This window comes from Petaurus breviceps, unplaced genomic scaffold, assembly GCF_028583685.1.
Source record: "Petaurus breviceps papuanus isolate PSGF00001 unplaced genomic scaffold, PetGlider_PUasm1.0 90721, whole genome shotgun sequence".
In the NCBI taxonomy this organism is placed as follows: Eukaryota; Metazoa; Chordata; class Mammalia; order Diprotodontia; family Petauridae; genus Petaurus; species Petaurus breviceps.
The window spans coordinates 7,800,377-7,816,149 of record NW_027187322.1 but is presented as its reverse complement, the minus strand read 5'-3'; the positions used below and the strand labels follow the sequence as shown (position 1 = coordinate 7,816,149).

The following is a 15,773-nucleotide window of genomic DNA, read 5'->3' as shown; positions in this document are numbered from 1 at the left end:
TGCCTTTGTGAGCTTCCCTTTCTCTTCTGGGTATGGAAACCTGGTGAGAGGGGGTGGCAGAGATGAAAAAAAAAATTTTTTTTGAGGATTAAGTGTTTTTTGGGGGGTGGTGGTGGTGGGAAGCTAGGTGGCACTAGAGTGCTGTCTCTAGTCAGGAAGACTCACCTTCATAAGCACAGTTCTGAACTAAGATACCTACTAGCTTTATGACCCCAGGTAGGCCATTTAGCCCTGTTTTCCTTAGTTTACTGATGTGTAAAATGAGCTGGAGAAGGAAATGGTATAATGTCCAGAACATGGTAGGTGATTAATAAATGTTTCTGTATTAAATTGAATATGCCTTGGGGTCCAAGGGGCAGGTTGATTAACAACTATTCTTTACCCCATGGCAGAAACTCAGCCTTTTCTTGAATCAGCATGACTGTGCCTGGCTATGATTGATTTTGGGGCCTAGTCACTATTGTGTGGGGTACAAAGACCCTAACCCAAATTGACTACTTGGAGACCTCTCAAAGTGAAGGTAGAAAGATTTATTAGAATCTTGCAAGAAGTGGGAGGTCCAGTCTCTGGGACAGCACCAAGAGAGAGGAGGTCGTCATACAGAAGCTAAAGCTGGGTTAAATAAGCAAGGGGTTATAAACATTAACATAATTATTACTAATGAGGCTCTAATCTTGTTGGATAATATACATAATACATGAAGTTCATTAAGCAAGCGTGGTAACAATTTTAGAATACTGAACCCCCCTTCAGTCTTACCTCAGACACATTCTTATCGGGACTTGAGTGCCCCAAGGCTACTGTCTGTTCCTCAATTGGTCAAATCCACCTGCTGCTGCCGCTCCTTTCCATTCCTCATTATTTTTTTTTTGTATTATCTAGGAGTTTTAGTCTGGGAACTAGGGTCTGAGCTTTTTCTCAAGGCTACGGCCTCAACTTCCCAATGTTACTGCCTGGTCCTCCTTATCAACAGTCTTGTTCAGCAATTCTTGTAGTTTTATAGAAACTTAACTCTTTTATGGCATGCTAGGTGAAGGAGGGGGCTGACTAGAATAGGGCAACTATATAGAAAGATTTTTAAAGGTTCAAAATCACGTAATTTCTAGAAAAATGGAAACTTAGGCCTAAAGCCTAAGGACATACTTATTATAACAAACAGTCTCTGAGAAACCACACTTTCATCTGTCCCATACACTATTGAAGAGTGTTTACCTATGTGGAATAATCTGGGTATTTTCATAGAATCATAGAATTTTGGACTGGATGATGCTTTAGAGAATTTCTAGAGAACCTTTTCGTCTTACAGTAGAAAAACTTGAGTTCCAGAGATGTCAAGTGCTTTGCCCAATGTCACCCAGAGGGTCAGTGACTTCTTACTGGAAACCAAACAAAAACCCCCAAACTGCATCATGGAAGCTCTTTCACAAAATCACATAAATGACTTGTGCTGTCTCCCCAGTGTCAGGCATCCTGGATGGGAGAGATGACAGCTTGAGCCTTGTCGTTGTTACCTAGGAGGGCGATAAAGATGGTGAAGGGTTATGTGAAGGAGCGGGATTGGTCTCGTTAGATCTTGACCTTCTCTTCCTCTCTCCAGGCCTCACACTCTTCCCACTGTGCCCCTAGATGTCCTTGTTGCCTTATTGCAAACCCAGTCAGGAACTTAGAGACCTCAGGCCAGGAAGCTAGTGCTTAAACATTGCCCTGGATCAGATCACTTTGGGAGCACTTATACTTGTATTTCTCCAATCTGAGCTGTTCCTGGATAGCACCACACTCAAAAACACCAGAAAGCAGCAACAAGACTAGCCACGACCAGCGCGCCACTCCCCCCCACCCCCCCCCCCCGCCGAGGCAAACATAGTCTTACACTATATAAACTCCAAAATCAGGAAATCACCTGAAAGAATGATCAAACAAAATTTGAATGCCACTATAAAGAGCTATTTTGTTGTTAGGAAATATTAAGGTACAAATGCAGAAGAGAATGACTCCAAAGCATCTCCAACTAATGCCTCAAAATAAATAAAACACAGGTTGGGAACAAGTTCATCTGAAATTCCTGGAAGATATCAATCAAGAGATTTTAACTGTTAAAATATTTTTGTAGGGGTCAGAGTCAAGATGGCAGAGTAGAAACTGGACTTCCATGGGACTCCAGGTTCCACCTCCCCCAATTCACGTAAAAAGGGGATGCTAAACAAACTTTGGAACTACAGAACCCACAAAATGACATAGACATGCTAACCTCCTGCTGAGGACAGCCCAGGAGGCCAGCAGAAATCGGCCAGCCCCGCACCCTGGAAGCTGAGCCCAGGCCTGTGGGAGCCAGAGGTTTTAGCCCCAGGACGGACCTGACCAATGACTGGCTGGAGGGACTCCAGATCACCAGCAGCTGTGGCAGTTTCCAGAATTATCAACACATAGATGCAAAGGATAAAATGAGAGGTCAGTGCAGTGCGGATTTTGCTATCTAGTAGGTGGGAGTGCAGTCGGCCTCTGCCCCTGGGGGTGAGAAGTGGCTGAGGCACTGGGGCCCTGCAGCCACCGCCACATGGGAGCTACAGCTCCTGGCCTTCAGAGTGCAGGGAGACCAAGCAACCAGTCTGAGGAGTAATAGCTCTTGCTTTAACCTGCTTGGATCTCAATTGCAGTCTAGGGTGGAGGTCCTGTGGTGTGCAACCAGCTTGCTAGAGCATGTGGAGGCTTCAGAGAAGGCACCCAACTAAAAGCTTTGGGAGCTGAGAAAACCCCAGCGTTTGGGATGAAGCTCCCCTGTCTGGTGGCAGAGCCCTACTGTGGTAAAAAGCCCAGGGGTCAAGTGATGGAGTGGCAACATGAGCGGGCAAAGGAAGCAAAATAAACAGGGCACCCCAACTTTACACTCCCATTTTGGTGACAAAAAGAATCAAAGCATAGAACAGGAAGAAGATGGTGAAGTCAGAACACCTGCACCAAAAGCTTCAAAGAAAAATATGAGCTGGTTACAGACCATGGAAGACCTGAAGAAACAAATAAGAGAAGTGGAAGAAAAATTGGGAAGAGAAATGAGAACAATGCAAGAAAATTATGAAATGAGAGTCAAAAGCATGACTGAGGAAACTAACACCTTAAAAATAGACTAAGTCAAGTGGCAAAAGAGGCTCAAAAAGCCAATGAGGAGAAGAATGCCTTAAAAAGCCAAATTTGCCAGATGGAAAAAAAAATCTCAAAAGCTCACTGAGGAGAATCACTCCTTCAGAATTAAATTAGAGCAAATGGAGGCGAGTGACTTTATGAGAAATCAAGATGTTGTTAAACAGATCCAAACAGATGAAAGAATAGAAGGCAATGTGAAATATCTCATGGGAAAAACCATTGACCTGGAAAGTAGATCCAGGAAAGATAATTTAAAAATTAGTGGACTACCTGAAAGCCATGATCAAAGAAAGAACCTAGAAATCATCCTCCAAGAAATTCTCAAGGAAAACTGCCCTGAAGTTTTAGGACCATAGAGCAAAATAAAGGCTGAAAGAATCCACCGATCACCTCCTGAAAAAGATCCCCAAAATAAAAACACCTAGAAATATTATAGCCAGGTGCAAAAATTCCCAGATCAAGGAGATAATATTACAAGCAGCCAGGAAGAAACAATTTGAATATTGTGGAAACACAATCAGGACAAATCAGAATCTGGCAGCTTCTACACTGAAGTATCGAAGGGCTTGGAATATGATATTCTGGGAGGCAAAGGAGATGGGAATAAAAACAAGAGTCACCTACCCAGCAAAACTGAGTATCATGTTTCAGGGGAAAATGTGGTCATTCAATGGAATAGAGGACTTTCAAGCATTCTTGCTGAAAAAACCAGAATTGAATAGAAAATTTGACATTTGGATACAAGAAGCAAGAAGAAGCATGAGAAGGTAAACAGGGAAAAGAAATCAAAAGGAACTTATCAAAGTTAAACTATTAACATTCCTGTATGGAAAAATCATAATTGTAACTGATGAAAGTTTTCTCAGTATGAAAACAGGTGAAGAGAATATCTATATATCAGACGGTATACGGGCATATGAATACATATGTGAATGTGTGTATATATGTTTACAGGTATACATAGATAGAGGGCACTGGATCAATTTAATAGGAAGGGATGATACTTAAAAGGTGAAATTAAGAGGTGAGAGGGGAATATAATGAGAGGAGATGTTTTGGAGAGACAGAATGGGGTAAACTATCTCATATAGAAGAGGCAAGGGAAAATGGTTACAATGTAATGGAAGAATAGGAAGGCAAAAGGGAATGGTTCAACCTTATTTTCATTGAATTTGGCTCAGGGAGGAAATGAAATGCACACTAAATTGGGTATCTCACCCTACAAGAGAGTAGGGGGAAGGGGATGAGAGGGGGGTATGATGGGAGGGCAGGCTGGGGGGGAGGGAAGTTGGAAGCACTAAAAGGGATGGGAGGCCTGGAAGGCGAGCAGCCCACAGAGGCAGTCCCAGAAGAGGCCTGATCAACTCAGGGGGCAAGTTGTCCCACCAACCACAAAGGCCACTACCAGGCCTATCACCAAAGTGTGAGACTGGAAAGAGCAAGGTAAGAACCAAATGCAGGGGCCCCTGTCTTGGACAGCAAATACCCCTTTATAGCCCAGAAATTAAAAAAAAATCCTCTATCAGGACCTCCAAAGACAAGGATTGCAGAGTGAACCCTGCATGCTCCAAACACCTCCCCCCCGACCCTGCAAAACCCTCTACAGTAAAGGCTTGGGATCCCTAGAGGAAGGCGTGGCTAGGGAACCTGCCTCAAAATGGGTAGAAAGCAGACTACAAAGACTCTGGAGTGCTACTATCCTCAGAGAAAGGAGCTAAACTCAGAGGGACACAATGTGGACTCCACACCCACAGAGGAAATATCAACAGGGAACGGGTCCCAAGCACAGAAAGCTCTCCTAGATGAGATCAAAAGGAACTTTGAAAACCAAATGAGAGAGATAGAAGACAAAATGAATAATTCTCTCAAAACCAAAATTGAAGAATTAGAAAAACATTATGATGAAGAAAACCTCTCCTTAAAAAGAAAAGTGTATGATATGGAAAAGGAGCTCCAAAAATTAACCAAGGAAAACAATTTGCTTAAAACTAGAATCAACCAAATTGAAACAAATAACTCTATGAGGAATCAAGAATTAGTCAAACAAAACAACAAGAATGAAAAATTAGTAAAATAGGTAAAATACCTCAATGGAAAAATAACTGACCTGGAAAACAGATCCAGGAGAGATAATCTGAGAATCATAGGCCTGCCAGAAAATCATGATGAAAAAATGAGCCTGGACAACATTCTCCAAGAGATCATTAAGGAAAACTGCCCTGAGATAGCAGAATCTGAGGGTAAAATAGAAATAAAGAGAATCCACCAGATACCTCCTTGAAGAGATCCCAAACTGAAAAGTCCTTGAAATGTTGTGGCCAAACTTCAGAACTACTAGGTTAAAAAGAAAATACTTCAAGTGGCCTGAAAGAAACAATTCATAAATTGAGGGTCCACAGTGAGGATCGTACAGGATTTGGCAGCCTCTACACTGAACGATCGGAGGAGTTGGAATACTATTTTCCAGAAGGCAAAAGAGCTCGGGCTACAACCAAGGATCACCTACCCAGAGAGAGTGAGCATATTCTTCCAGGCAAAGACATGGTCATTCAATGATATAACAGAGTTCCAGACCTTCCTGATGAAAAAGCCAGAGCTCAATGGAAAATTCAACCTCCAATTACGAGATGCAAGAGTGTCATAGAAAGGTAAACAAGGAAAACACACACACACACACACACACACACACTTACACCCAGGTATTTAATAAGAGCAAACTGTTTATAGACAAGTAGAGGGTATGAGTGTAAAATACACAAAATGACAATTTAAAAAATCTTATTAAGAGCTACAAAGGGACTGCAATGGAAGAAGAGAAATGAATGAAGTGGAAAAGGGTAAATTATGTCACACAAAGAGGCATAAAAAATATAGCAGAGGAAAAGAAGGGAGGGAGATGGGATCATATGAGCTTTTCCCTCATGGGGTCTGGTGCAAGGAGGGTATAACAACCAGTTAAGCATAGGACTCTATGGAGCAGAAATGCAAAACATATCATTTTAGAGGGAAAGAGGGGAGGGAGAAGAGCTTCGCATGAGATTTGTTCCTGTCACTCTTGGTGCGAAGAAGAAGTGACATACTTCATTAAGTATAAAAATGTCCTCCAGGCAGTAGTAGAGGGAAAGGGCTATGAAAGGGGGGGGGTGGTTATTAGGGAGGGAAGAAGTAAGGGGCAAGGGGAGGAAAAGGGAGGGGGGCTGATAAGGGAATACTGAGGCAGGCGGTGGTCAAAAGGAAAATATTAAGATGGGGAAAGGGAGAAGGGGGAAAATATGAGCATTAACAGGGGATGGAATTGGATGGAAGGAAAGAAACAGATAACAATCATAACTGTAAATGTTAATGGAGCGAACTCTCCTATAAAATGGAGATGGATAGCAGAATGGATTAGAAATCATAATCCTGCAATATGCTGTTTACAAAAAAACACCTCTGAAATAGAGGAATACACACAGAGTAAAGGTAAAAGGCTGGAGTAATATATCATGCCTCAGCTAAAGTAAAAAAAAAAGCAGTGGTAGCAATCCTTTTCTCAGATAAATTAAAAGCAAAATTGATCTAATTAAAACAGATAAGGAAGGAAACTATATCCTGTTAAAAGGCACCATCGAGAATGAAGCAATATCATTACTTAACATATATGCACCAAGTGGAATTGCATCCAAATTCCTAGAGGAGAAGGTAAAGGAATTAGAGGAAGAAATAGATAGCAAAACTATACTAGTGGGAGACCTTAATCTCCTCCTCTCCGAACTTGATAAATCTAACCACAAAATAAACAAGAAAGAAGTTAAGGAGGTGAACAGGATTTTAGAGAGTATGATAGATCTCTGGAGAAAACTGAATGGGGATAAAAAGGAATATACTTTCTTCTCAGCGGTTCATGGCACATACTCAAAAATTGACCGTGTTTTAGGGCATAAAAACCTTACAATTCTATGCAGTAAGGCAGAAATATTAAATGCATTCTTCTCAGATCATGATGCAATAAAAATTATATGCAATAAAGGGCCATGGAAAGACAGACTAAAAACTAATTGGAAATTAAACAATTTAATCCTAAAGAATGAGTGGGTCAAACAAGAAATTATAGAAACAATCAGTAATTTAATTCAAGAGAATGAAAATAATGAGACAACATACCAAAATTTTGGGGATGCATTAAAGGCAGTTCTTAGGGGAAGTTTTATGTCCCTGAGTGCATACATGATTAAATTAGAGAAAAGGGAGCTCAACAAATTGGGCATGCAATTGAAAAACCTAGAAAAAGAACAAATTCAAAATCCCCAATTATATACCAATTTAGAAATATTGAAAACCAAAGGAGAGATTAATAAAATTGAAATTAAGAAAAGTGTTGAATTAATAAATAAAACCAAGAGCTGCTTTTATGAAAAAACCAACAAAATTGATAGACCCTTAGTCAATATGATAAAAAAAGAAAGAAGAAAACCAAATTATGAGTATCAAAAATGAAAAGGGTGAATCTACCTTCAATGAAGAGAAAATAAAAACAATAATTTGGAATTATTTTTCCCAATTGTATGCACATAAATTTGACAATCTTAGGGAAATGGAGGAATATTTACAAAAATACAAGTTGCCCAGATTAACTGAAGAGGAAGTAAATTACTTAAATAACCCCATCTCAGGAAAAGAAATTGAACAAGCCATCAGTCAACTCCCTAGGAAAAAATCTCCGGGGCCAGATGGATTTACTAGTGAATTCTATCAAACATTTAAAGAACAATTGATTCCAATACTCTACAAACTATTTGGGAAAATTAATGAAGAAGGAGTCCTATCAAATTATTTTTTTATGACACAAATATGGTACTGATACTTAAATCAGGAAGAGATAAAACAGAGAAAGAAAATTATAGGTCAATCTCCCTCATGTATATAGATGAAAAAATTTTAAATAAAATATTAGCAAAAAGACTACAGTAACTTATGGCAAGAATAATACACTTTGATCAGGTAGGATTTATTCCAGGAATGCAAGTGTGGTTTAATATTAGGAAAACCATCAGAATAATTGATCATATCAACAATAAAAGTAGCAGAAACCACATGATCATCTTTTGACAAAATACAACATCCATTCCTATTAAAAACACTAAAAAGTATAGGAATAAATGGAGCCTTCCTTAAAATAATAGGTAGCATCTATTTAAAGCCATCAGCAAGTATTATATGTAATGGGGAAAAGCTAGAAGCATTTCCCATAAGAGCAGGGGTGAAACAAGGGTGTCCACTATCACCCCTCTTATTCAATCTGGTACTAGAAATGTTAGTACTAGCAATTAGAGAAGAAAAAGAAATCAAAGGAATCAAATTAGGCAAAGAAAAGTCCTAGCTATCACTCTTTGCAGATGATATGATGATATACTTAGAGAATCCTAGAGAATCAAGTAAAAAACTACTTGAGACAAAAAAATTTGGCAAAGTTGCAGGATACAAAATAAACCCATATAAATCCTCAGCATTCCTATGTATTTCCAATGAAATTCAACAGCAAGAGATAGAAAGAGAAATCCCATTTAAAGTTACTGTAGACATTATAAAATATTTGGGAATCTACCTGCCAAAACAAACCCAGGACCTATATGACCAAAACTACAAAACACTTTTCACACAAATATAGTCAGATCTAACTAATTGGAAAAATATCAATTTCTTGTGGCTGGGTCGAGCTAATATAATAAAAATGACAATTTTACCTAAATTAAATTGTGTATTTATTGCCACACCAATTAATTTACCAAAAAACTACTTTATAGAGCTAGAAAAAATAGTAATAAAATTCATTTGGAAGAATAAATGGTCCAGAATATCAAGGACATTAATGAAAAGAAATGCTAGGGAAGGTGGACTAGCTATACCAGATTTCAATCTGTATTATAAAGCAGCAGTCATCAAAACTACTTGGTACTGGCTGAGGAATAGAGCAGTGGGTCAATGGAATAGATTAGGCACACAAGATTCAGAAATCAATGACTATAGTAATCTATTGTTTGATAAACCCCGAGACACCAGTTTTTGGGATAAGAACCCACTATTTGACAAAAACTGGTGGGAAAACTCGAATATAGTATGGCAGAAACTGGGCATAGACCATTATCTAAAACCATATACCAAAATCAAGTCTAAATGGGTGCATGTTCTAGGTATAAAGGTCGATACTCTAAGCAGTCTCGGAAAACAAGTAATAGTTTACCTGTCAGATTTGTGGAGAGGGAAAGACTTTATGACTAAACTAGAATTAGAGAACATTATAAAATGCAAAATGGATAATTTTGACTACATGAAATTGAAAAGCTTCTGTACAAACAAAGCCAATGTAACCAAGATTAAGAGGGAGGTGGGAAATTGGGAAGGAATTTTTATAACCTATGTCTCTGATAACGGACTCATTTCTAAAATATACAGAGAATTGAGTCAAATCTATAAGAATACAAGACATTCCCCAATTGATAAATGGTCAAAGGATATGAACAGGCAGTTTACACAGATAGAAATTGAAGATATCTATTAGCACATGAAGAAGTGCTCTAAATCACTACTGATTAGAGAAATTCAAAACAAAACAACTCTGAGGTACCACATGTCACCAGTCAGATTGACTAAGATGACAAAACAAGAAAATGACAAATGCTGGAGAGGATGTGGGCAAGTTGGAACACTAATGCATTGCTAGTGGAGTTATGAACTGATCCAGCCTTTCTGGAGAGAAATCTGGAATTATGCCCAAAGCGCTATAAATACTTTCATACCCTTTGATACAGCAATACCACTCCTAGGGTTATATCCTGAAGAGATCATAAAAGTGGGAGGAATACCCATATGTACAAAAATATTTATAGCAGCTATTTTTGTGGTGGCAAAGAATTGGAAATTAAGGGGGTGCACATAAATTGGGGAATGGAACAAGTTGTGGTATATGCATGTTATCAAATACTATTTTGCTATAAGAAACGAGGAGCAGATGGACTTCATATTTACCTGGAGAGGCTTATACGAACTGATGCTGAGTGAGAAGAGTAGAAGCAGGAGAAATTTGTGCACAATTACAGACACAACGTATGTGTGATGACCAATTTTGTTAGACTGGACTTTTCTCAGCAATGCAGTGATATAAGTCAATCCCAAAAGACTCATGATGGAGAGAAATGTGTGCATCCAGAGAAAGAACTAGGAAGAACCGAGTTTGTATCCAGATTGAAGGAAACTACCTGATCTTTTTCCTTTTCTTTTTTGGTTTTATGTCCCCTTTACCATTTTTCATTCCATCTGATATAATCTGTCTTTATAACCTGACTAATATATAATTTGAAAGTATTTACAGATCCTACACTTGACTGTATGCCGCCATGCGGGAGAGGGGGGGAGGGGGACAAAATGTGAAACTCAAGGAATTGTGGAATTGAATCTTGTAAACTCAAAGTAAACAAACATATTAATAAAAAAAAGAAAAGGGACGGGATCAAAGTAGAGAATAGAACAAGTGGGAGGTGGGATAGAACGGAGGGAAATATAGTCAGTCTTTAACAATATATCTACTATGTTAATATTTTGCATTAGCTACACATGTACAACCTATACTGAACTGCTTATCTTCCCAGCAAGGGTGGGTGACAAGTTAGGAAGGGAATGAATCTCAAATTCAAAATTTTAAAATCAAATGTTTAAATATAAATATATATGTACTATTTTAATACTATTTTACATGTAATTGGGAAATAAGATATACAGGCACTGGGGCATAGAGATCCATCATGCCCTATTGGAAAAGTCGAAGGGGGTATGGGAGAAGATAGGGGAGAAGGCAGATTGGAGGAGGCGATATCCCGTGGGACAACTATTTTGGGATGGTGGGTAGGGGAAAAACGGGGAGAAAATTTGTAACTCAAAATCTGGCAGAAAGAAATGATGTAAATCAGAAGTTAAAGCATTTGAAAAATGAAAAAAATACATTCTTTCATAAAAATATATATCTACATATGTACTATTGTTAATACTATTTTACATGTAATTGGAAAATAAGATATACAGCCACTGGGACATAGAGATCCACCATACCTTACTGGAAAAGTCGAAGGGGGTATGGGAGAAGATATGGGAGAGAGCAGATTGGTGGAGGTGATGTGGGATCGCTATTTTGGGACAGAAGATAGGGGAAAAATGGGGAGAAAATTTGTAACTCAAAATCTGGTGGAAATGAATGATGTAAATCAGAAGTTAATAAAGCATTTGAAAAAAATAGTTACTGGATAAATGTTATTTGATTGATTAAAAATTATGACTATTCAGAAACTGGTGGACTCATTTTATATCTTAGTTTTATTGAAAATGGGTACAGGACAGTTGGAATTGAGAGGAATGGATTTCTGTGACAAAATGCTAACCCGGTCACTGAGCACTTTCAGAGTTCTTTGCAAACTTCCACTGACACAAGTCCACGTCCTGTTATGTGATCCAGGAGATCTGCATTGATGCAGGCACCTCCTGGTCTCCATTCTCTTCCTCCTATCATTAGAAATACATGAACAAGGACTAGAATACTTCACTAATGCCCACTCTAGGCAGACCAACTCTATGATGTTTCTGGATAAAGATAAACAAAACAAATCAAACAAACTTCCTTGTGTGTTTCCATAAAATGCAATCGAGATCTTGGACAGCAAATCATGAATGGGCATTTGGCAGCCCAGGGACTGTCCAGGCTGTGCTCAGTCACTTCTCATTCTCTCTTGAAATTGGCTATTGACATCTCTCATCCACGTTGTTTCTGAGGCTCCACGTGTGCACTACTAGGCTCTAATTTCGTTCTTTTATTGTTGTTGTTTTTGGAGGGGACAGGGCAGGGTAACTGGAATTAAGTGAATTGCCCAAGGTCACACAGCTAGTAAGTGCTAAAGGTCTGAGGCTGGATTTCAATTCTGGTCCTCCTGACTCCAAGACTAGTGCTCTGTTCATTGTGCAGCCTAGCCACTCCATCCTTTGTCTTTTTTAGACAAAGATGATTATAAGAGGTTAGATTTCCTGGGAGAAGAGGAAGGCAAAAAACGAGGAGTGAAAGGCTATGAGACAGTGGTCCAGAGCACTGAGAATATTAGCCTTTGGTGACTGAATAGGTCACAAGATATTACTGAAGAATTAGGGGAAGATGCTGAGATATTTCCCCAGAAGGGACTTTTTCCAACGGACTCTCACTTCTCATTGGCCAGTCGTGCCTTGACAGGAAATCACAGGGGAGTCTCCAATCTCTTGATAACACTTGTTCATACAACGGACCTGACCAGAAGCTCCAGCGGGCAGCTCCAGCGGGAAAGTGGCACAACTTCTCCAGGTCAGTCAGTCCAGGGGAGAGCTTTCTTCTGCAAAATCAATATTAGGAGGGTGTATGGGCAGGCCAGTGGCAGGTAGAGAAGACCTCCTTTTCACTGTCAGGCATCATTGTGCCTGGATCCCACTGTCACAGGAGTCATGAGTCAGTTCTAAATGAATCATGGGGATTGGAGAAACAGATTGTGGTCATTGGGAGGGTCAGCGGGACCACTGGGAGTAGGGAGGGCATGGGGGGGGTGGGAGGCCCTTTCACATGAGCCTGATCTTGTCTCAACCCTCCTTCTACATTCAGACTTGCTAAGATCTGTAGAAGTTACCCGCCCTAGAGAGAATAAGATCTAAGGATTTTTCTCTGATAGAAGAGCTGACCCATTCTGAGATTGTCCAGCCAGCTTTTCTGTACAACTGAGTATGCCTGTGGGAAAATTCTTTCCCAATGTACATCTAAGGAGACGTTCTCCTGACATTCAGAATCTCTATCTTTCCCCCTTGCCTCAACTTTCCTTTTGCTCATATCGACACAGCACCAGAGAAACTTAAGAAAAATGAAAAATCTAATCCAACTAATTCTGTGTGGACAGAACACTTCATTCTGACAGAAAACTTCTTTGCTGCTCATTTGTTTAGCTTCTGATCCACTCACTCTCCTAGAGGAGGGCTATATTGGATTGGAAATGATTACTCTGAGCATCTCTGCCCCAAGCCTGCCCATTTTTCCCCATCTATTAGCTCTTGTTCAGTGCTGTGTCACAAGACTTGTTAAATGAGACTGAAACAATTATGGGAAAAATTGAGTAGGCTATCACATCCATGACAACATGCAGGTATCCACAAGCATGCCCTCCTTTGTGCACCACTCCTATGTTGTTTTATCCACAGGTGTGTCAGAGCCAGCAGTGCCAAGGGCAGATTTCTCCAGCATGGACCCAACCACCATGATGCAGATTTCCACTCAAATGCTCCAAGTTTCATTTGATGAAAACAGGACTGAGAGAAATATTAATGGATCTCTCTTTGCTAGTTTGGGTATTTGTGAAGATGGGGCATTTCTTGTTGCAGTTAACTCCATCATTTTGGCCTTCAGCTTTTGTGGGTTGGTGGCCAATGCACTAGTCCTCGGGCTCCTGGGCTTCTGCATCAAGAGGAATCCTTTCTCTGTCTACATCCTTAACCTTGCCGGAGCTGACTTCTTCTACCTGTGTTGCCAGATTGTGCGCTCCATCATGCTTATTTTTCCAGACTTTTGGGTGCCACCATTTATTTTCACTCTCACTTTCTTCTTCTATACCTTGGGTCTGAGCCTTCTGGCTGCGATCAGCACTGAGCGCTGTCTGTCTGTGCTCTTCCCCATCTGGTACCGATGCCGCCGCCCCAAGCACACCTCTGCCACCGTGTGCTTCCTCTTCTGGACATTTTACCTTCTGGGCAATCTGCTAGAAGGTTATGCCTGTGGTTTACTTGTTCTGCTCTCCTATGATGCCACGTCGTGCCTGGCATGGGACTTCTCTTTTGCGGCATTAATCCTCCTCCTGGTCTGCCTGTTGTGTGTGTCCAGTTTGACTCTAATCCTTAAGTTCCAGAGGCACACCCAGCGGAGGGGACCTTCCAAACTCTATCTCCTCATCCTGTTCACAATCCTTATGTTCTTACTCTGTGGCCTGCCTTTGGGAATCTACTGGTTTCTCTTGCTTTGGCTGGTACATACAAGGTGTATCTTTTTTGTCTTTCAGCTTCTATCCTGTGTGAACAGCAGCACAAACCCCCTTATTTACTTCTTCCTGGGTAGCTTCAGACAGAAGAAAAGGAGGGAGCCCCTTAGAGTGGTCCTCCAGAGGGCCCTGAAAGATGAGGCAGACATAGGAGAGAGCTCCCCTACAGAAATTATGGAAATGTCAGCCTGAGCACTCCCCAGAGGCTACAGTTGGTGGAGAAAGGGGAAGGGAAGATTCCTCTAGCAGGGAGAGGGAACCTGTGACCTCAAGGCCACGTGTGACCCTAGAGGACTAGAGCCCCTCAAGTGCAGCCCTTTGATTCCAAACTTCATAGAACAAATCCCCTTCATAAAAAGATTTGTTCTGTAAAATCTGGACTCAGTCAAAAGGCCAGACCAAAAGACATAGAAGGTCACATGTGGCCTTGAAGTGGCAGGCTCCTCACCCCTGCCTAGGACCCTGGGCTTGTCCCTTGAGTCCCTTCACAGCTGTAGCCACTTTCCTCTCTCTTCTCCTGCACCCCTTACCCTTACATTGGAAGGCAGATTTTTAAAATGTTTTCTACTTGGAGGTAAGATGGTTTATAAGACTGAGGACCCATAGATTTGATGAGGGAGTTGGCACCTAGGGCCACCTAAGGGGGAAAGTTAAAAACCCATGCCATGCTCCTAGTGAAGCACACAGTCTTTGGGTTAACTGTCTACAAAATGGGCAAGAATGTGTTACAAGGCACTCTGCTGGCATGGAATTCCACCCCACTCCCTGATCATTCCCATACTCAAGGAATGTTACATTTTGAGATAGACTAGACAGGCTTCCTGTGAGCCTATGAGACAGAAAGGAAAAAGGTGTTATTTTTGCCTGTTACAAGCACTGTGACTCATTCTATCCACTTAAGGAGAGATTACCACTTGGGGCCTCATCATGGACCTGCCTAGTCCCACAACTCTCAGAGATCATAGATCAAAGGCAGGTCACATGGAAAAAGGGGCATGCTGAAGAAAAGTCAAACATTGTTCCAGGATGGGCATGTGTTTTTTCTCCCCCCCCCATCTTTTCACCTCCAGGACCCTGACCTGGATCAAGCTTGAGCAGCTGTGGTCCAGTCACCTGGTGTCTGTAGCAGTGATCTGCCCTGGTCCCCTGCCTTCTTGTGACAATAGATAACAGTGAGGGACTGATGTACTCCCCTTCCTGGACTCAGTTCAGATGAAGGGGGGTCTGAGGGAACCTCTGACCCCTCTTCTCAGGACCTTCACTTCTACCCTGTTCTGCCTATCAAGCAAAAGAAGTTCACTGAGTGGACTGCATTCCAAAAAGAAGTCTGAAGATGTGGGTCCTTTATTAATTCTAGAATAAGTCCTTCCCCACCTCATAGGCTTGATCCATCCCAATAACTTGACCATATCCCATAATACCTGCCTTATGAGCACAAGGACTGTATCCTCACCTCTCTGGCTCCTCCGAGCAGCGGGTTCCTAATTGAGTGCAAAAAAATCACTTGTTTGGAGGACTTTGTTCTTAAGGGTCCAACAGAGCATACATGTATGGAAACTGAGTCAGCAGCACAGC

At 40.9% G+C, this 15,773-nt stretch overlaps 2 protein-coding genes across 2 annotated transcripts in view; both read left to right on the top strand.

The window, feature by feature from the left end:
• DHCR7 (7-dehydrocholesterol reductase) overlaps positions 1–15,773 on the top strand; it is a 300,532-nt gene that overhangs the window by 39,898 nt on the left and 244,861 nt on the right. The window lies entirely within an intron of this gene.
• On the top strand, positions 13,410–15,368 carry LOC138144974 (mas-related G-protein coupled receptor member X2-like). The gene is made up of 2 exons (XM_069066582.1): positions 13,410–14,197; positions 15,269–15,368. Exons 1-2 carry the CDS (start codon positions 13,410–13,412, stop codon positions 15,366–15,368), a joined length of 888 nt encoding a protein of 295 aa, XP_068922683.1.

Excerpts from the sequence above, each read along its gene's own strand:
- LOC138144974 (XM_069066582.1), top strand. The coding sequence starts at position 13,410 with ATGGACCCAACCACCATGATGCAGATTTCCACTCAAATGCTCCAAGTT. Across the intron at positions 14,198-15,268 it reads CTTTGGCTGGTACATACAAG|GACCCTGACCTGGATCAAGC; the intron begins GTGTATCTTTTT and ends TTTCACCTCCAG.